The following is a 21,638-nucleotide window of genomic DNA, read 5'->3' as shown; positions in this document are numbered from 1 at the left end:
CGGTGGGCTTGGAGAATGAGTGCGAGGTTTTATCGAGTGGAAGTAGCTGTCAGCAGATGGGGAAGCCAGAAGGAGGATGGGGTGCAAAGGTTTTTCCCTGGAGTCGGGCCGCTAAGCAGCCTGGGCTCTCCTCTGACTGCCCCAGCCAAACTCGTTCTGCTTCTGCTGGTCGGTGGCCTGCAGCTGCCGGTGCTTGTTGGTGCGCTCCTCTCAACGTCCAGCCGCCCGTGTGTTCCTCCACTCATGTGCTCCTCTCGACGTCCGGCTGCCTGCGTCTGCCTGTTAGGGTCTCAGGGATTTTTATAGGCACAGGATGGGGGCGTGGTGGACCAGGGTGGTCTTGGGAAGTGCGACATTTGGGCGCAAAGGCAAGAGTGCCTGTCCTCACCTAGGTCCGTGAGGGTGGAGCCCTTAGCCAGGGACTACGCCCTTCCCGCTTCCATATCATTTAAAGGGGGCATGCCCTTCTCCACCCAGCACTTTTGTATCAATACCGTTTGTCCATTTCCGTTTTGGATTGCTGGATTGTTTCTTGTTGATTTGTGAGAGCACTTTATGTATTAAGGAAATCAGTCCTTTGTCTGAAGCACACATGATGTTGGTGGGCCCTTGGCTGTGTAGGGCTGAACTGAGAGTCCATGAGAGGGAGGAGGAGCCTGGTGCCCGCTGAGTGTTAGTTGCTATGTGGATAACCAGGGAGTGCTCCTCAGGCCCCTGCGTGAGGATTCCACTGTGAAACACGTCCATCAGGAGCTGTCCTTCAAGATGGGAAAGGGATGTGGAGAAAAAAGCAGGGTGTGAACTGCGGCCCGGGAAGCTTCAGCCGCTGTGAGGCAGAGGCAGGCAGACTCACTCTGGTTGGCCAGAACCTTACTGTGCTCAAAACTCTCCAGGTCAGATGGAGGAGGAGACAGGTAAACAGGTGCTCAGGGCATGGAGCTGAGGCGGCAGACAGCCCTGGGGGCCCAGCTTTGGCTCATTTCACAAGCAGCACAGTACCTACATTATTCTTAAGTTGCTTGCCAGTATTTAGAGATCAGAGACTTCACATGCAAATCCAGATTTCTTTCTTCCTTACAAAAATAAGAAGACCAGCAACGTGGGCCTGCGCCCTCCTCGCCACCGCTGGCCACCTCGGGCTGGAGACAGCCTGCCCAGGGCCCGCTGTCCCTCTCATCCCCCTGCCCACATGACTTTTCTCATGAGAGCAAAATATTCCTGAGTGAAGAGGAAATAAGCAAAAGGTGAGCCAAGAGGGCCGCACGCTTCAAGGAAAAATGGGAGAGAGAGTGTTTCTCTCTGTTCAACATGCGAACAAAATATGTCTGGGTCAGAGAGATGGGGCATCGGGAAACATGCCCAGCCTAGCAGGGACCCGCAGGTCGAGGGTCAGGGAGGCCTGGGGGAGAGTTGCTGTGGCACGAGGTACACCCAGTGACCTGCGGCCAGCAGCGTGTTGTCAGGATGGCGCCTACAGATGTCAGGATGTGCCGGGAGCCATGGCAACAGCTCCCAAGAAAAAGGGGAGAAGATGGCGGCAGCGTGCACCCACTGCAGTGAACACACAGCACCCGCCTGCCCCGCGGACCTCATGCCACCCTCACGCTCTCCCTGTAAATGACAGCCAGGAAGGAAACCGACGCAGGCTCCACAGCCAACTGCTCCCACCAAGGAGATGCACACTCCGCCCGCATCCACGCTGCGCCTCCTCCTACCCTGTCCTGTCTCTGCCCGGTCAGAAGTAGCACGAGGATAACTACAGTTTTCCATTTATCCAACAGGCGCTTTTTGGCCGCAGTTTATTATTCATTTTGCCAAGCCCCATAGGGGTACCCGAGGACTTAGAGAGGGGTCAAGGGCCACTTCAGTCTTCCGGGAGTTCACTGTAGAGCATGTGTGTGTGTGCGTGCATGTGCACGTATGTGTGTGTGTGTGTGCATGAGTGGGCATGTCTCACACACGCACACACGTGTGACATGCACATTCACACACACCCAGGCTCATACATGTACATGCACGCACTCATATACACTCACATGTGATGAACGTATGCGTGTGCATTTGTGTGCCTGTGTGAGAGTAAGTGCACTCGTGTGTGAGTGTGCCTGTGTGAGAGTGTGTAAGTGCATTCGTGTGTGAGTGTGCCTGTGTGAGAGTGTGTGAGTGCACTCGTGTGTGAGTGTGCCTGTGTGAGAGTGTGTAAGTGCATTCGTGTGTGAGTGTGCCTGTGTGAGAGTGTGTGAGTGCACTCGTGTGTGAGTGTGCCTGTGTGAGAGTGTGTGAGTGCACTCGTGTGTGAGTGTGCCTGTGTGAGAGTGTGTGAGTGCACTCGTGTGTGAGTGTGCCTGTGTGAGAGTGTGTGAGTGCACTCGTGTGTGAGTGTGCCTGTGTGAGAGTGTGTGAGTGCACTCGTGTGTGAGTGTGCCTGTGTGAGAGTGTGTGAGTGCACTCGTGAGTGTGCCTGTGTGAGAGTAAGTGCACTCGTGTGTGAGTGTGCCTGTGTGAGAGTGTGTAAGTGCACTCGTGTGTGAGTGTGCCTGTGTGAGAGTGTGTGAGTGCACTCGTGTGTGAGTGTGCCTGTGTGAGAGTAAGTGCACTCGTGTGTGAGTGTGCCTGTGTGAGAGTGTGTAAGTGCACTCGTGTGTGAGTGTGCCTGTGTGAGAGTAAGTGCACTCGTGTGTGAGTGTGCCTGTGTGAGAGTGTGTAAGTGCATTCACATGAGTGTGCGTGTGTAAGTGCGTTGGCATGTGAGTGTGCATGTGTAAGTGCATTCGTGTGTATGTGTGCATGTGTGTGTCAGTGCATTCACGTGAGTGTGCCTGTGGTGCATTCGTGTGTGAGTGTGCGTTGGCTGTGGATGTGAGTGCGTGCATGTGCATGTGTGCATGTGTGTGAGGAGTGATCATTGAGTAGGCCAGCCTATGATAGTGACCCCCCAGGGCACTCTTCTGGAGGTGGTGCCACACAAGCCCTGGCAAATGGTAGTTACCAAAATACTTGAGTGAACGAACAACGAACAAACGAATGAAAATGAAGGTTTTGGGAGCCAGAGAAGGAGACAGTGACTTGGCCTGGTGGGGTACATGGGCCCAGGGCAGGCAGGGAGGAACTGCTGCAAACACGAGGAAAGTCAGGCTGGACCTGGAAGCAGGGGGCGAGGTTGCCTGGCAGACAGTGGCAGCAGGACCAGGCGCTCTGGGGAGAGTACACCCGCCCTGGGAGAAGGATGTGGAGCTTCAGAGGCTGCTGGGCCCTGCGGGGGCTGCTGTCAGACTTGATGCCCTCTCAGGACTTGGCAGGAGTCAGTTCACAACATGCATGGCCGTGATGGCAGCCGCGTCACCTCTGCAGGGCAGGCAGAGCACGCAGGCAGCTGGTTGGCAAGCACGGGCCAGAGGGCCACCCACCCAGCCCATCTCCGTGAGCCACAGGCCTGCTGCTGGCTGCTACCTGGAAGGGTCACACCAGTTTTTAAGCCAAGAAAAGGAAACCCCAGGCTTTTAAAGTAGAATTAGGATGATTTTTATAGTTTCTGCCTGACCAGCTGCTGGTCCAGTCTTCTGAGCCCTCGTGGTGTTGGGGGCAGCTGGGGCACAGTGAGCAGGGGCTTTGCCATCTTCTCTGCAGGAAGGGCGGCCCTTCCTCCCCTCCTGGTTCTCAGGGTGGCCCTGGGATCTGGGCTTGGAGTGTATCCCTGCCACCCCCCCAGTTGGTGTGGAAAGGCCCCTGTGAGGCTGCCTTGGGGATTAAATTTTCAGGACTCAGCACTCACTCTGATTTCTGATTTCCTCCCTTCTCCAAATAGGGCTGATCCAATTAAGCCTCGTCAACACCGTGGCCCGGGTGCTGTGCGGGGAGCACGAGGAGCCCGTCCCTCCTCATCCGCAGCTGGGGTATTCTAGGGCAGGATGCATCATGGGACAGGAGTGTGTGGGGTCCACCAGGGCTGTCACCACCCCCAACCCCAGGCTTCTGGACCCGTGGAGTTCACCCAGGAAGACAAAGGGGAGGAACCCCCGCCCCTGCAGGATTGGATGACATGGCCTGGGCTCAGAGTGGTGGCTACCTGGGGGCCTCTCGGTGCCGTCTCCGAGTCTGCACCTCGGGATTTACCCGTGGGAGGGGCAGGTCTGAGAGAAGATCCCACAGCCAGGTGGGAAGGACAGGAGAAGCCAGAAACAAAGGTTGGGCAGGCCTGCTCCTCAGCCCCATGTGGGCTGGAGCAGAGGGAAGGAGGACATGTGGTTTGGGGGCCCAGCACCTGAGGAGAGAGGGGGTCCCTGACACTCACTGGGAGAGAGGGCTGAGGGTCTGGGAAGTTCCAGGGTCTTGAGCTGAGGGGGGTGTGGTGAGCATCGCATCACCTCTGTGGGGGGCTCTTCTCTGGGCAGATCCAGGGAGCCTGGCCACTGCCCACCCACAGGGGGTTTCCCTGTTCCCGCAGGAGTCGCAGGGGCATGGGAGCATCCTGGAGGATGGGACGTCAGGGCATGGGAGCGTCAAGAGGCCCCAGACCCCACCACCCTTCCACCCCCATCATGGGGGAGGGCTGGAGTTGTCCTTGGTCACTCCTGCTCCTTGAGCAGGCCCTGGACAGACACAGGGACTGTGCTTGCTGCCATGACTGAAAGTGGGGGGTCTTTGTGCCCCAGGGTCATGGTGGGTGTGACGGCAGCAAGGTCTCCAGCTGGGCCAGGGTCCCGGTACCTTCGGCTCCCTCTTGGCTGCTGACCAGATGCAACCACCACCATGGGCCATTGGAAGCTCGGGATGCGGGGAACAGAGCCAGATGCTGAGGTCACACGGGGTGCCTGTTGCCTGGGCCCTGGGCTTGTTCCCTCATTTGCATAGAGAGGTCCCATGCCCCCTCCACCGGCTGCCATGAAGAAGAAACAGGAGGGTATGAAGTCCCTGGTGCCCGGGCATCTGGGGAACTCTTCCTCCTAGGAAGGCAGCTTGTTGGCACAGTGTGGCCCACCGGGCAGTGCTGCCCCAGGTCCCACCATCAGCCAGGAAGAGCCTGTGCTCGGCCCCAGCACTACTGTGTGCCTGGCCTCCTGATCCGGAGGGGTGGGGAAGGAGGAGGGAGCAGAGGCGGGCGCTGAGTCCCTGCACGTGGCTCATGGCCGGGTAGGAGAGGGCCTCATTTGCACAGGGTCAGGCAGCATCTGAGACCTCCCGCTTGTGCTGACTGCAGGCCCTTCCCAGGGGACCAGGACCTCACCCCTGCAGGGCCCACGCCCACCCTGCATGATCCAAGGACATGAAGGCCACAACAAGGGAAACTGAGGTTGGCGGTTAGAGAAATGCCTTGGAACTTGGATTTGAAGAGTGCAGTGATGGATGAGGCGCAGATTCTGCTGGAGTCAGGAGTGTGGGCAACACAGAAGGCATAGAGGGTGGAGGGTTGGGTTGCAGAGAGCCTGAGGAGTGAGGAGGGAGCTTTGAGGGAGAGGGAGAGGCAGGCTCTGCTCCTGGCGTGGGCCTGACTGCGTGCGGGCGCCACTCCCCAGGTGGACGATGCAGCTGGCAGTGCAGCCAGAGGTGCACGTGCAGGCGGAGGAGGCGCCGGGCCCTGGATTTTCTGAGTGTGAGGTACCTGAGGCCGTCCGGGGAGCAATGCCGCGCTTCCAGATGTCCAAACTGGGGGCTCTGGAGCACGTACCAGGCTGGTGACGGGATTTTCCACCTGTCATCTGCTAAGCCACTGGCCAAGGCTCTGGCCACATGGGTCCCGTGGCACTGGCTGCCAGCACCCCCCTTGCCAGCCCCCACCTCCCCTGCATTCGGATCACAATCCCTGGGAGTTCTCCCTTCCATTGGGACCCGTGGGTATCTTTGTTTTGTTCTGAAGTTCACAGTGAATGTTTTCATTAAAAGATCTCCAGGCCTCTCCATTGGCCCCCACCACCTGGCTGCCGTGTGCTGCGGTGCCCGTGTGAGATTACCCAGACCAGCTCCCCTTCCCTGGGCCAACTGCCCAGCAGAGAGAAGGCTTGGAGCCCTAGGGGCTGTGGCAGGTCCTGGGGACCCTCCCTGGCTTAAGCAGATGCTAGGCAGGGGCAGGGCTTGGCGGCTCTTCTCACCCGCCCCAGCCTCTGAAGGCCCCGAGACCCCCGTGAATCCTTGGAGGTGGGTGGGCTGCAGGGGCCGCTGGAGAGTGGCACGGGGCAGGTGCAGAGGAGCCTCAGCAGTTTGGCAGGTGTTGCGAGGAAGAGGGGAAGTTGTGTTTGGGAACCTCTGTGAGGACTGTAGACAGGAGGCCCCCAGACTTGCTGCAGGACACCTCAAAGGGGCTCACACAGCTGCCGGTCACTCAGCATGGCCCTGCTGGCTTGGCTCAACCTCAGTGGCCTCACACCTCTGCTGGACACCATTTCCCAAGGACACGGATCTGGGAGCTGGACCAAAGCCTGGCCCCTTTTCTGGTCATAGACTTAAATACACAGCAGACCTCCTTGCCCCACACTGGAAGGTGCAGCACAGGGCAGAAGAGAGTGGCCTGGTCTGATGCCTCAATAGTTTGAGAGAGCTCTGGCTGCAAAGCCAAACCATGGTGTCTCTCTCAGGCCAGCACTTTTGGCTGTGTCTGTGTTTGTGAGGACACACAGGACTCTTGCTGTTGCAGGAGACAGAAAAGCTAAATGAATTGACTGGAAGAATTAGAATGTCCAGGGGTGCATCAGCTTCAGTCGCAGCTGGATTCGGGGACCTGAACGGTGTCAGCACACACGGGGCTGCCCTCATCTCTCCCCTCTGCTGCTCCTGGGAGAAAGAGGTACCCAGCAGCCCCAGAGTCACATTTTCCCAGCAGAGAGGAAAGCACGGGAGTCTTCCTGTGCACATCAACACACAGCATCGGGTTCCAGTGGCCCAACAGGACCCCTCGGGCACTCCTGGAGCTGGGGTGCAGTGGGGTTGGCTCCCCGTGAGCCATGTGGGGTGCGCGTAGGGGAGCGTGGTTCACTAGCAGAAAAGGTGTGGTGGCCAGACAGGGCAGGCCACCGTGCTGCACAACTCCAGGTGGCTCTGTGAGGGTGTGCGGGTGCTGGGCAGGCCAGGACCTTCTGTGTCCGCCACCGAGAGGTGTCCTTTGTCCTCTGCTGTGGCGGGCGGGGGGTATGTTCCGAGGACCAGCCCGGAGAGGATTTCTCTCCTTTTTTAGTGCTTCCTTTTTCTCCCTGAAGCTCTGCTAAGGCTGAGCGGGGCTGGGCTGGAGCGTCCATCTGTCCGTGGGGCAGCCCATCGTGTGGGAGGTTAGAGAACTGTCAGGGCTGCCCCTGAGATTCGGCGCAGCTGTTCCTGATGCGCCCCCGATGGCCAGGCTGGCCCCAGGAGCCCCTCCCCACCCTCCAATCCACCTCAGGTCATAAAAATGGCACTGGATGAGCTGCGTCTGTTGAAGTTGCAAAAATTAATTCAAAGTCGGTAATAAAGTTATAAAGGGCTGGGATGAAATAATCCTAATGAGCATCTTTTAATAAACTGCACCAGTGGGGCTCCGAGCTGATGGCCCCCGTGGGGCTGAGCCTGCCTTCTGCTTCCCAGAGCCTCCAAAAAGCCTGACTGCTTCCAAACAGGGCTTTCTGCCGTGTCCTGATTACACTTCCACATACACATATTTCATCTTAATGATGATCTTTAGGGGAATGCGCAGCCAGAGCGACTGTCTCTTGGTTGGTAGCAAATGGAGGGGATGACCTTGCTCCCGTTGACCTCCCCTGAGTAGGCCTCCCCATGTTGGAGGAGAGGCTGCTGGTGCTCCAGACTTTGGTCCTCCTGGGCCCGGCGGTGGCCCCTGCAGGCCCTGGAAGTGCTTGTAAGCAGGAACTGGGCTGGCATTCTGGCCTGGGTACTTGCCAACGTCATGGCCTTAGTCTAATTTCCTGAGCCTCCCTCTCCTCCCCTGGGCAATATGGCAGTTCTGGCTCTGCAGGGCGGTTATGAGGACTTACGTTTTGGGCACGCCTAAGCACTGGAAAAAGAGGATGATTTGTTCCCATCCATGTGGTTGGCAGGTTGAGGCAGTAGCACAGCACCTCTGTCTGAGTGCAGGTGCCTCAGTGAGTGTGCCCGTCTGCCCTCGTGCCATCTCCTAGCAAGTGTGCCCATCTGTCATTGCACCATCCCTTAGTGAGTGTGCCTGTCTGCCCTCGTGCCATCTCCTAGCAAGTGTGCCCATCCACCCTCACACCGTCCCCCAGCAAGTGCGCCCGTCCACCCTCACACCGTCCCCCAGCAAGTGCGCCCGTCCACCCTCACACCGTCCCCCAGCAAGTGCGCCCGTCCACCCTCACACCGTCCCCCAGCAAGTGCGCCCGTCCACCCTCACACCGTCCCCCAGCAAGTGCGCCCGTCCACCCTCACACCGTCCCCCAGCAAGTGCGCCCGTCCACCCTCACACCGTCCCCCAGCAAGTGCGCCCGTCCACCCTCACACCGTCCCCCAGCAAGTGCGCCCGTCCACCCTCACACCGTCCCCCAGCAAGTGCGCCCGTCCACCCTCACACCGTCCCTCAGCAAGTGCGCCCGTCCACCCTCACACCGTCCCCCGCAAGTGCGCCCGTCCACCCTCACACCGTCCCCCAGCAAGTGCGCCCGTCCACCCTCACACCGTCCCCCAGCAAGTGCGCCCGTCCACCCTCACACCGTCCCCCAGCAAGTGCGCCCGTCCACCCTCACACCGTCCCCCAGCAAGTGCGCCCGTCCACCCTCACACCGTCCCCCAGCAAGTGCGCCCGTCCACCCTCACACCGTCCCCCAGCAAGTGCGCCCGTCCACCCTCACACCGTCCCCCAGCAAGTGCGCCCGTCCACCCTCACACCGTCCCCCAGCAAGTGCGCCCGTCCACCCTCACACCGTCCCCCAGCAAGTGCGCCCGTCCACCCTCACACCGTCCCCCAGCAAGTGCGCCCGTCCACCCTCACACCGTCCCCCAGCAAGTGCGCCCGTCCACCCTCACACCGTCCCCCAGCAAGTGCGCCCGTCCACCCTCACACCGTCCCCCAGCAAGTGCGCCCGTCCACCCTCACACCGTCCCCCAGCAAGTGCGCCCGTCCACCCTCACACCGTCCCCCAGCAAGTGCGCCCGTCCACCCTCACACCGTCCCCCAGCAAGTGCGCCCGTCCACCCTCACACCGTCCCCCAGCAAGTGCGCCCGTCCACCCTCACACCGTCCCCTAGCAAGTGCGCCCGTCCACCCTCACACCGTCCCCTAGCAAGTGCGCCCGTCCACCCTCACACCGTCCCCTAGCAAGTGTGCACCCGTCCACCCTCACACCGTCCCCTAGCAAGTGTGCCCGTCCATCCTCACACCGTCCCCTAGCAAGTGTGCACCCGTCCACCCTCACACCGTCCCCTAGCAAGTGTGCACCCGTCCACCCTCACACCGTCCCCTAGCAAGTGTGCCCGTCCACCCTCACACCGTCCCCTAGCAAGTGTGCCCGTCCATCCTCACACCGTCCCCTAGCAAGTGTGCACCCGTCCACCCTCACACCGTCCCCTAGCAAGTGTGCACCCGTCCACCCTCACACCGTCCCCTAGCAAGTGTGCCCGTCCACCCTCACACCGTCCCCTAGCAAGTGTGCCCGTCCACCCTCACACCGTCCCCTAGCAAGTGTGCCCGTCCACCCTCACACCGTCCCCTAGCAAGTGTGCCCGTCCACCCTCACACCGTCCCCTAGCAAGTGTGCCCGTCCACCCTCACACCGTCCCCTAGCAAGTGTGCCCGTCCACCCTCACACCGTCCCCTAGCAAGTGTGCACCCGTCCACTCTCACACCATCCCCTAGCAAGTGTGCCATCTGCCCACGCATTCAGCCCGCAGAGTCCAACACAGTGGGAAACGGCTCACGGGGTTGGGGCAGCCAAGGAGAGGACTGGGAAAGAGCCCTAGGCTTGGAACCCAAAGCCCGCCCAACAGCAAGATTATAAAAAGGTGCCTAGCTACATTTTCTTCTAGCACTTCTATGACTTCCTTTCGATCATCTCATCCACTAGGAATCTGTTTTTGCTTACGGCATGAGGCCAAAATTTGACCTTTTCCTCCCTCTAACCAGTTGTCCTAACATCGTTAAAACAAAGAAAGAAACAAACAAAAGCCATTTGTCTCCCCAGCCTGCTCGCTTTCTTCTTCTTTTCTCCTGCAATGAGCAACCATTTCAGGTGATCAAAGGGTATCCTTTTGTTAGCGTACAATTTTGCAACGTGAGTGTTGCTGTCTTGTGTCTGTGTATCCGTAATTTATATAAGTCACTCTGAAGTGTCTATCTCATTCTGTTTCTTACCTTCTGCACTTGGCTCTCTGTTTTTAAGATCCATCCATCTATGTAGATCTCAAACTTCTAACTTTGGTGCACTTTGTGGGGTGCCCCCACCACATCTGCCTCTCCTCTCACGCACGGATGACCCCTGTGTTATTTCCAGCTCCCCTCACTCCACCCAAGCAATGCTGCGAGGGGCAGCTCCCCATTGCCTCCTTACAGACCTGTGCAAGTTTGCCCATCTGCAAGGCAGTCCATGGGGCGAACAGTGGCACATGGGCCGAGGGTCAGCCCGAGGAGGGCACTGGGATATCCAATAGACATCCTGTGTCTTTAGGATATGAGCCACATGGTGCTCTTCCTCATTATCCCCTCAGTAGTGCCGGACTGCCAGATTGTCCCGGCCTGCCCCACCTCCACCGTTTCCTAGCACCATTTGCTACCTTTATCATTTACTAATTTTTTTTACTATATGGCTACTTGAGCAGCTATTTATAATTACATGCAAATGAGTATCAAAGATGATTAATATTAAAGCAGAGAGCTGGCACACACTGGCAGTGTAAAGAGAGGGCGGCACTGCCCCCGCTGGACGGAGGCTCCCGGAGGCGAGCAGATCAGTCTCCAGGTCGTGGTCTGACTCCCGCTTCTCTGGGAGCTGACAAGGCCCCTCCTGGGGAAGTCATGAGCAAGGTCTCGAGGGAATCTTGGACTCAGCACAGTCAGGCACCTGGCAGGGCCAAGGTGGGGACCAGGCGCTGGACCTGCAGCGGAAATACGATCAGAGGGAGGGGGCTGCCCTGTACATCCTGCTTCTAAGCTCACCACGGCCTGCCTTCAGCTCTCCGTGGGGGGAAAGCTGGGAACTTCTGTGAGGTTGTGTGTCCTCAGCAGAGGATGGGAGCGCCCCTCATCGGCACATGGCCAAGCCAAGTACTGCCGAGAACCTAGGCCAGGCTCTCCTGGGCGTTCTGACCCCGGGCTACAGCTGGCCTGATGGAGGTGGGGCCTTGTGAAGATCGTTCACCCATGGGTCACACTGCTCAGTATGGCTCAGTCGCCCTCCACGTCTGGTGCAGAGCCATCACCCCAGGGTCACTTCTCACCACCCTCCATGGGCCTCCCAGGCCATGTCTTATGTGTTGGGCTCCCATTTTCTGCCCATTTTCTGTATCTGTGTCTTATGTCTTACTCTTCCTTTTTTTTTTTTTTTTTTTTTTTTTTCAATGGAGCACACCTTTCAGTAGCTTCTTGAGAGGAGTGCTTGTTAGGTAAATCTTTTGAGAACTGACATGTCTGGAAACGTCCTTATTCCACTTTCATTCTTGATGGGGAACGTGTCTGGGTACAGAATTCCAGTTGGGAAATCATTTTCCTTCAGAATTCTGAAGGCCTTGCTCCACTGTTTTCTTGCATCTAATGCTGCTTTTGAGAACTCTGAGTCATGCTGATTCCAATTCTTTGTCTATGACCTCTCCTGTCACCTGATTTTCCCCTTTTCTTATTCTCTGGGAGACTTTGTAGAATGTGGCTGTCTTCGTGGCCAGCCTGGGATTCAACTTTCTTGATATACCAAGTCTGTTACCACTTGCCCATCTGTTTCCAGCCTCCCACAGTTCCCTCGTTATTTCTTCCCCTCCTGCTCTCGCTATCCTTGTAGGCTTGTGACTTTAAATTTCTTTTTAAATTTCTTTACTAAACTTTTCATGGGATTGTAGAAAGGAGCCAAATCAGATATCTGTGTTCAGTTTTTCCCTGGAAACCCCCATATTCTTGGGTCTGTTTTTGGAAGTTTTTGTTTTGTTTTGTTTTGAGATGGAGTTTTGCTCTCCTTGCGCAGGCTGGAGTGCAATGGCATGATCTCGGCTCACCACAACCTCCGCCTCCCGGGTTCAAGCTATTCTCCTGCCTCAGCCTCCTGAGTAGCTGGGATTACGGGCGTACGCCACCACGCCTGGCTGATTTTGTATTTTTAGTAGAGACGGGGTTTCTCCATGTTGGCCAGGCTGGTCTCAAACTCCCAACCTCAGGTGATCCGCCCGCCTCGACCTCCCAAAGTGCTGGGATTACAGGCGTGAGCCACCGCGCCCAGCCTGTTTTTGGAAGTTTTATTCAGCTCCATTGATCTGACATCACTATGTTTTCATTAACATTATTTTATAATACATTGCATTAATTTGAAAGACACATACCTCCTCGTTATGATTCTTTTCCATTATTTTTCTGTCTGGTGTCACGTATAGTCTTCCAGATGAATGTTGGAATCACTTTGTTGGGTTTTAACAATTATTTGATGGAGATTATGTTAAATTTCTTGATTTATTTGGAGAAGGGTCAGCTTCCAGTCCAGGATTATGTCAGTGTATCTTCATTTACTGAGGTCTTCTTTTGTGTTTTTGGAGATTTTAGACTATATTATACTACTTTTTGTGTAGTCTTTGAACATTTATTAGTTTTTGTTTATTCTTAGATACTCGGGAGTTTTGTTCTTATAGTTGATAAGCTCTTTTTTCCACTCTACTTTCTAGCTGGTTATTGCTGTCTTCAAGAAAAGTATTGATCTTTGCATACTTACTTTTTGTGAGGTGAGAAGTATCTATTCCTCGTGGGTTTGGTTAAACTCTTCTATGGAAGCATTTCTTTGATTACTCTTTCAATTTCTTCTGAGGTTATTGGTTTATTCAGGTTTTCTACTTGAGCCATGAGTGGAAGTACATTTTCCATTTAGTCTAGGCCCATTAGAACTGTGCTTTTAATTTCAGATGTTTAGGGTTTAGGGTTTTATTGTTGTCTCTGATTTTGTCTCAGTAATGGTGATCATGGGCATGATTTTTGAGTTTTGTGCCCTAATGTGTGGTAAAATGTGGCACTTCTCCCGTGTGTGCTTGACAAGGGCATGGTTCTGGTTGTTGGGTCTGAACATTAGGTTTTCCTATTAATTCCAATAGTTTCTATCCTTACCTAATGTTGTATCAAACTTGTCTGGAATAAATGTATTACAGCGCTCCTATCACTGTGGCCTTGTCTCTTCTTCCTTGCATCAGGTTGAAGCTCTTAGGGGCATAAACTTCCGTATCTTTTACATTTTTTCCCATGAGTTGTTTGTTTTATCAGTTTGTCTCCTTAAATGCCTCGGTTGGCGATTACATGGTACATGTTTCTTTGCCCCACTTTTTTTAAGCTCCTCCTGGTCACTTCGACTTGGTTATTCCATATGCAAGTAATTTGTAGCTGGATTTTGTTCCATCTCATACTCCTCCAACCATCACCACACTTTTGCTCCTGGTCTCGGCTCCCCACCCCCCAGTGTGGCCCCTCTGGCCCTGCTGCACCTGCCTCTCGTATCCCAGTTCCCAACTCCCCAGAGGCCCCCAGCTCGCCTCTGCTGGGCCCTCTGTTCCCAAAGCATCTCTCTGCCGTGGCTCCAGCCCCTCACAGCCATGCACTTACCCGTGGGGCACTGGGGAAACTGAGGCACACCAGACCCCATGGTCTCCATCCCCCAGGGTTCTCTATCTGACAGGGAAAGTCAGTTAATGCCCAGGCAAATTCACAAATGAGACAAGACCTGCCCGTGGTGGAGCGTCGCAGGAAGGAAGAGCACGAGGTGCTGTTGGGAGAAATCAGGGGAGGGGTGATTTCAGTTTAGGATGAAATAAGGAAAGTTCTCCCTGAGGAGCTGACATTTCAGCAGATACCTGAAGGAAGAGAGCAATGAAGGGGTGGTCATCCCATGGAGAGGGGACAGCAGTCTGCCCTGTCACTGAACAGTGTTGTCCTCAGGTTTTAAGCATCCCTGCCCCAGCCCCTGTCCCCGTCCTCCCCTAGTGACACGCAGTGGGGCGTGGAGGAGGCAGAGAGGGGCAGAACATGCTCCTGTCTTCCAAGAGCTCTGAGTCCCACGAAAGGCAGTGGGCTCCCTTCCTTCTGGGTCTTCCAGGCGGCCTAAATTTGGCCAACAGCAGCAGAAAGGGCATCCCAGGTGAAGAGGCCAGCCCCGAAAAGGCATAGGCCTGGGCTTCGCACAGGGGACAGCAAACACCCACCCGCCCTTAGCACTGCAAAGCCCCTGCCTGCCCTCAGAGCCCACACCTGTTCACTGTACCCGCCCTCAGGGTCCACGCCTGCTCGCTGCACCTGCCCTCAGATCCCACACCTGCCCACTGCACCCGCCCTCAGGGTCCACACCTGCTCGCTGCACCTGCCCTCAGAGCCCACACCTGCCCCCTACACCTGTCCTCAGAGCCCACACCTGCCCACTGCACCCGCCCTCAGGGTCCACGCCTGCTCGCTGCACCTGCCCTCAGAGCCCACACCTGCCCACTGCACCCGCCCTCAGGGCCCACACCTGCCCACTGCACCTGCCCTCGGAGCCCATGCCTGTTCACTGCACCTGCCCTCAGAGCCCACACCTGCCCCCTACACCTGTCCTCAGAGCCCACACCTGCCCACTGCACCTGCCCTCAGGGTCCATGCCTGCTCGCTGCACCTGCCCTCGGAGCCCACACCTGCCCACTGCACCCGCCCTCAGGGCCCACACCTGCCCACTGCACCTGCCCTCAGGGTCCACGCCTGCTTACTGCACCTGCCCTCAGAGCCCACACCTGCCCCCTACACCTGTCCTCAGAGCCCACACCTGCCCACTGCACCTGCCCTCAGAGCCCACACCTGCCCCCTACACCTGTCCTCAGAGCCCACACCTGCCCACTGCACCCTCTCTCAGGGTCCACGCCTGCTCACTGCACCTGCCCTCAGAGCCCGCACCATCCCACAATGCTCCCAAGGTTACAGACTCAGTCCCAGGTTTTCTCTTCTCTAGGCTAATCATACTTGTTTCTACAATTTTTATTCCCACAAATCACCCCTCAGTGCTGGTGAAGTACAGGAAGGCTCTGGGCATGTGGACAACGTTGGACCCAGAGGCCTGCGCACATGCCCACTCGTCCTTTCTGGTGGTGTGGCTTGTCCGACTCGTGTAATTTTTCTGCTCCTTGGTTGTTTCCTTGATACTAAAATGGGACGATATGCTGATGGGGACGAGCCTGCACCTTGGTGAGGGGATCGGATGGCTGCTGGGGGTATGGAGCTTTGTCACTGTGAAGGGCTGTGCACACACCCCTGCCTGGAGACTTGGGGCATGCCTAGGATGCTGGCAGGTGCAGCCCTTGCCCACGTGCCCTGTGCGCTATAGCACTTTGGATGAGCCCACGGCTGCTCTGACCCACCCGTTCCCCTGCCGGAATTCCCTGGACAGAACTGCTGCTTCCACTCATTCCATCCTCTCCCTGTTTATTGATTGACTCTTCGATTGAGTCTTTTTGTTCCACTCTAGAGACTCTGAAACAGGATGGCTCTGGAGTTCTTCCCACAGTGTCATTCTTTGACCATGATGTGAGCAAAGAGATTTCCAGCTGCCATCCGGAAGGTGCCCCGAGCACAGGGAATGCCAGGAACTCAAAAACTCTGTGTTACCTATTTAAAAGATGGGATCCTGCCACAGACACCTCCCTTCAGGGTAGCCGTAGCCCACCTGGGCATGACTTCTGGGGCCTGGTCAATCAGCACCCCCAGGGGGCCCAGCGCCTTCTCGTGGGGAAGTCTGCACACAGAGGAAAGCCTCCACAGGAGACGGGCAGCGCTGACCACTCATCCAAGCAGGGTCAATGCCGAGGGATAGAGCAGAGGCTGTGTGAGCTCCTGGTCACCACAGGCTGGGCTACAAACAGAGAGAGCTCCCAGGGGAGGAGGGGAGAGCAGCAAATAGCCCCCTCCTGCCTTGGAGGGACTGAGTGGAACAGGGGCCATTAGACCAGGTAGGCAACCAGTGCAGGTGGGCAGGCCCAAGATCAAGGTTGACTGAGTCGGCTTCACTAGGAAGCCTACTCAGGACCGTGCCAGGCCCACTGACCAGAGCTCCTTATAGCAAGACTCTGGGGAACAGCCTGCAAGGGCCAGCATGTGGTCAGAATCTCTTCATGGCTTGGGTTAGGCCCACTGTGGGGAAAACTAAGGTGGTACTCGTGATTGACAGGGTCAGGGTCAATCCTATTGTGGGGAAAACTGAGGTGGCACTCATGATTGACAAGCTGGGGCTTCAGCCTGACTGCCGGGTCTGTTTGGGACAGTGGAGGCAGGAGGGTGTCTGGGCCAGGGCTCCTGTTGCCCCAGGCCTGAGGGCTCTCCCCTTGTCCTGTCCAGCCTGAACATGACTGAGGCTTCCAGGGGCCAGACTCGGGGTGGCTGTCACCTGCCAGGTGACCCAGGCCCTGTCTTCCTCTCTTCACCCACTTTACCTTTGGGCCTTGGACCATCTCTAGGCACTGGTCCTGGGTGGAGAAGGAGTGCTCTAGAACATAATTTCCAAATTTCCCCCCAAAATTATCACGATTAAAATATTGATGGCAACAATAATAAATCCATTTCAGGTGAAACTGACACTTTTAAAGCATCTTTAGAAACCTTCGCTCTTTTTCATGGGCCTGCAACACACAATTTAGTTAAAAACTCCGCCTGCTCAGCAGAAGCAGCCTCAAGACGTGCCGCAGCCCAGCTCTGCCCAACGCGGCGCCCCAGTCCTCCTACGGGAGTGTGTGGAGGGTCCCTGCATGGTGACTCCGGGCTTAGGGCCAGGAGGACATACTGTGATGCCTTCTGGTGCCAGAATGACATTGAGGGTGGCAGGCAGCGGCCCTGGTGTGCCAAGCCCTGTGTGTTTTGTCTCCAGGTGTGGCCCCTCAATTCACAGTCCAGGGCTCCCCTGGGATGGCCCCGTCTCCTAATTCCTCAAGAGAAGCTGGATGTTCTAGAATTTTTAAACATGAAATCTTCCAATTTTCAAATACTATTAACCAAATGGCACCACGTGGCCTCAGCGGGTGCCTCTGTGGTCTGGTTTTGCCGAGGGCACCGCCGTGTGTGACCCCTTGCTTGACAAGGGCAGAGGGTAACGTCCGGCCTATTCCCCAGGGGAAGAAGAGCTTTCCTATGGAAATTAGCATCTCTCTGCTTTCCAAGGTGATTCTGAAGGTGAACTGTCTCTGTTCTTTGGAAATGCAAAGAAATAAATGTACAAAAATAGAGTGGCGATTCCTCAACCACCCTGTCAGGCTTAAGTCACTGGCGCTTCCTCTGGGAAGAGCATGGATGGCCCTGAATCATCCAGGCAGCTAAGCAGACTGCTCAGCTCCACACGGCCCTGCCCGCAGGCCTGCCGCCCCGCCCCTGTCCCTGGATCGGCCCTGGGAGTCCTTGCTGTGTACATGCGTGTGTGTGTGCATGTGTGTGTACATGTGTGTGTGCTTGTGTGTGTATGTTGAGGGGACACAGAACTGTGGAGCTGGAGGTGGCACGAGGACCCCCAAAGGTACTGGAACCCCAGCAGCTGCTCAGCCCTGGCCCCACTTACTCCTCTTTTCTGTCCCAGCCCTCGCCCTCTGCCTCGCACCTCCACTGTCTCTCTTGGTCTTGCCCATAGTCAGGCTGCAGGTTTGTGCCTGAAACCTCGTGTTCAGTCTGTCTTGTCTGCGCCAGGCTGCAGGGTGCAAGGAGAGAGCTCCTGGCTGAGAGTTGGCCACGCTGGGATGCCATGGGTCTCCCCAACTGTAAAACAGAAACGGCCAAGTCCACCGAGAGGCCTGCTGTCAGCACCGGGTGAGGAAGTGTGTGCCGGGATGGGGGCCCGGTGCCAGGCTGCCTCACTGTCCGAGTGGCCGTGCCACCTGCAGAGGCCTGGTTCTGCCCCCAGGGCCTGTCCTGGGCCACCCTCACAGGGAGGGAGTGCCTGCCCCTACCTGGAAGAGGCAGCAGGAGAGAGGCGTTGGGGGTGAAAAGTGTTGTTCTGGAAGACTCTTTGTAGAGAGGTGGTGCGGCAGGGACGCTGGTCTCCCACAGCTGCAGGGGCCTCGGGGTCCTGTGGGTTGGTGATGTCACGATGACGTGCAGCCCTGGGTCTGTCCCGGGCCAGGAGTCTCTGAGGACCTGCCTGGGGAATGCCACGGAGACACTGGACCCTGGGGCCGGGACCTGGCTTAGACAGAGACCAGTGCAAGGGAATGGGGGCTTCCTGGACACTGGGGCTTGGGGGGCAGTGGGCAGTGTGGCCAGGGGCTGCCATCGATGCTGAAGGTCAGCCTGGCCAGCCTCGCTGTGGCCATTAGAGATGGGCAGTGGAGGGCTGGGAACTGAAGCCTGGTCCAGGGTAGTCTCCGGCCCGCAGGACACGGAACAGAGCAGAAACCGCACTGCACAGAAGGCAGGGACGATATCCGGGGCGGGCGCCCCAGGATGGCAGCCCCAAGTGGCCAGGGGCACACCCTGGGGGCAGGAGGTCGGTGCCTGCCCAGGGCCGACTGCAGCAGAGCTGCCACACAGGGGTTCATCTTGCTCTCGGACCACTTCAATCAGACCAGAGGCGGTACAGTTCGCCTGCGGAGGGGCCTGGGACCTGGCCCAGAGGTGTGGGGCCTCACTTCAGTGGAGGACTGAGCAGGAAGTTCTGGGAGGGGCCCAAGGAGACAGTGGGGAACACACACAGCCCAGGATGGGCCTCGGTTTCCCCAGTCGTAACAGCTGGCGGTGACACCTGGGACACCAGTCCTTTGGCACCTGGCAGCCCTTCGGGGGAGAAGAGGCGGCTCTGCCCGCTCCCGCTTCACCCAGCCTCTCTGTGGCTGGGTGCCAGCCCTGGGATCCATAAGGCGGACGGTGATGCTGGGCTGGGACTCTCTCAGTCTCAGCAGGCCTGACCGTCGTGTGGAGGCCACTGTGGCCTGCTGTGGCTGGGGTTGCCACCAGGGGCTGGGGAACGAGCGGTCCTGGAAGTCACAGAGGTGCTGTCTGAGCCCTGCTGTGTCTGAGACAGCTTGGCAAGTGTCTGCCACCTTCCTCTGCCCCTCGCTTTCCTCTGTAAAATGGAACAATACCCTAGGTTCGGGGTGCTGTGAGTTTTAAATGAGAGGATGGCCGAGCTGGCGAGCTGGCGCCTGGTGGGTGCCGGTGTGTCCGGGTGGGTTTGCCCTGCTGCTAAAGATGGTGTCCTCTCCTGGCAGGGGCCTCCCTGGGCAACCTGGACAGCCTCAGCCGCACCCTGGGCGTCCTAGAGGAGCGCGTCAACAGCTCGAGGCGGAGGGCACGCAGGCACGCTGCGGACGACGACTACAACATCGAGGTCCTGCTGGGCGTGGACGACTCTGTGGTGCAGTTCCACGGGAAGGAGCACGTGCAGAAGTACCTGCTCACGCTCATGAACATCGTGAGTCGGGGGGCTGAGGGGCGGGGCAGGACAGGGAGGGTCAGCCAGGGGCTGGGCAGGCCAGAGAGGCCCAGCTGCGTCCCCCGAGGCTCTGCTGATTTCCTTGTTAGCCAGAGGTGAGTGCCACAGTCTCAGGGAGGCGCTCTGGGTCCACAGGTGAGACAAGTTGACCCTCGCTGACCTCAGTTTTCTCATCTGCAAATTGCAGTAATTCCAACTTGTGGGCTCTTTACAGGCTAAGGCGGTTTTATGCAGACTCCAGTCATTTGAATGACAAATGTCATTCTATGGGTCATTTGAAAAACAGGTTTTCTCGATGTTTGCCACTTTTAAAACTAAAATTATTTTAAAAGGAAACCTCATTTTACCTAAAAAGCTAACCTAATAGTAAGACATAAAGTGACGTTATTCAGCCCCAGCTAGATAGTCCTGCCTTCCTCTGGCTCCGAACAGAGGCCCCCTTCTGTCTAGAGATCAGTGTGCATTAGAGCGAGGGCCAGACGCCAACCCAGGGCCCTCCTTAAGCTGGCAGTGGGAGCAACTGAAAATCGGGGAGCGAATTCCTTTCTCCCTGTGAGTCTGGGCTATTGAAAGGGGTGTCTGTGTCCCACCTCTGTCTTCTGGACACCTGCTCCTTGTCTGCCTGATGCTAAGAGATTAAAGAACCACCTCCCTCGTTCCACACCCCCCGCAGCCGGAGCGGGAGATGCAAGGATGCTGCGCCCTGTGTGGGTGCAGGCTGTGCAGGCCTTTCCTCTCTCTGCCTCAAGTGGCCAGAGCCACTGTGGGGGTGAGGGGCATCCAGTCTTCAAAATGCAGGTTCCCAGGGGAGCAGACTGGCTCGGCTGAGCCCTGCAGGGAAAAGAAGGGGTGAGAAGGAGGACCGGGGCACGGCCTGGAATGTGAGATGCTGCCAGTGGGGCGTTAGGGGGCAGGGGGGCATTTGTAGGAGGAAGCCAGGCCTTAGGGAAGGCTGGAGGTGGTGTGGAAGCCGGGCAGGTGGGAAGTTCTAGAACCCCGTGCTGTGTGTCCAAACTTGTGGATGAATGAGGTCCTCTGGGGCCGGGCTGCAGGCAGGCAGCGGGCTGTGGAGGTCTGCTCGGAGTCTGCTCTCAGCTCTGCTTTTCGGGCCAGGGATGAGCCCCCCCAGGAACCAAGCTGACACATGGGTCAGAGTCCCCAGGGCCCTGGTGAAAAGATACCTCAGGGGGAAAAAGGGGATGCGAGTGAGCTGAACACTTGACAAGAGACCCCACCTTCATGCTCACTTTCCTCTTGACCGGCATTGCATGAGTCCGCGAGCCCTCTGGAGCCCAGCCTTATCCACACGGGGGGCTGAAGTCCGCCGCGTCGGCAAAATTCGTTTTATTTGGGAGAGCGTTGTCACAATTAACCTCATCTTATTTTTGAAACGTACCTTTAATGCAATAATAATAACAATAAAACCATAATGGCTACAATTATTAAGCCCCTACTATGGGACCATGCCAAGCCCACGCTGGGCACCTGCCATGCTGAATTATCTTAGGAAGTCCTCAGGCTGGGTCTGTGAGACTGGTAGGTATAAAATCTTGTCTTCCCCTAGCATCATATTGCCTTCCAACCCAGCGGGGAAAGGACTGGGCTTGGAATCACAGTCCGATGGCGGCTCCCGGCCTCGCCTTTTCCAGGCACGTCCTTGGGATCGCTGCTCCCATCCTCTGAGCCTTGGTTTTCTCATCTATAAAATGGGTCAGTGTTTTCATCGTGGGGGTTGTGAGGGTTAAATGAGAGCGTGTCGGTGACTGTGCTTTTCAGTCTCTCAGTAGAGTGAACACGTTTTTAGTTTCCACATAAAATGTGGTTTTGTTATCATGACAGTGACACTATCTAATTTAGTGACAGCCCAGGAGGGGTCACTGCTGAGAGCCCACCAAGGACGCTGACTGAAGGTGGGACCCCGGGTGAGTCCTTCATGAGGCCGGTGGAGGCAGATCAGCCTTTCTCCTGGTACCGAGGGTCTCTCTGTCACAACGGCTGGTTGGAGGATGTCTAGAAGGTTCTCTGACTTTTGCCATCCAACTTTATTCAAACCCTAGTGATCCAGCCATACCCCCCATTTTGAATAATGGGAAGGTTCGTTTCTAG

General features: G+C 56.9%; 1 protein-coding gene across 3 annotated transcripts in view; it reads left to right on the top strand.

Moving 5' to 3' along the window:
* Window positions 1-21,638, top strand: part of ADAMTS2 (ADAM metallopeptidase with thrombospondin type 1 motif 2) — a 235,399-nt gene that overhangs the window by 116,622 nt on the left and 97,139 nt on the right. For all 3 annotated transcript variants that reach the window (XM_045394647.3, XM_073994972.1, XM_065547140.1), the window contains one exon: window positions 19,309-19,511. In XM_045394647.3, coding sequence (XP_045250582.2) covers window positions 19,309-19,511 — 203 coding nt within the window. The remainder of the gene's footprint in view (window positions 1-19,308; window positions 19,512-21,638) is intronic.

Source organism: Macaca fascicularis, chromosome 6 (assembly GCF_037993035.2).
Source record: "Macaca fascicularis isolate 582-1 chromosome 6, T2T-MFA8v1.1".
Classification (NCBI taxonomy): domain Eukaryota; kingdom Metazoa; phylum Chordata; class Mammalia; order Primates; family Cercopithecidae; genus Macaca; species Macaca fascicularis.
Note: the sequence above shows the minus strand (reverse complement) of the source record. Positions and strands in the feature narration are given on the sequence as shown.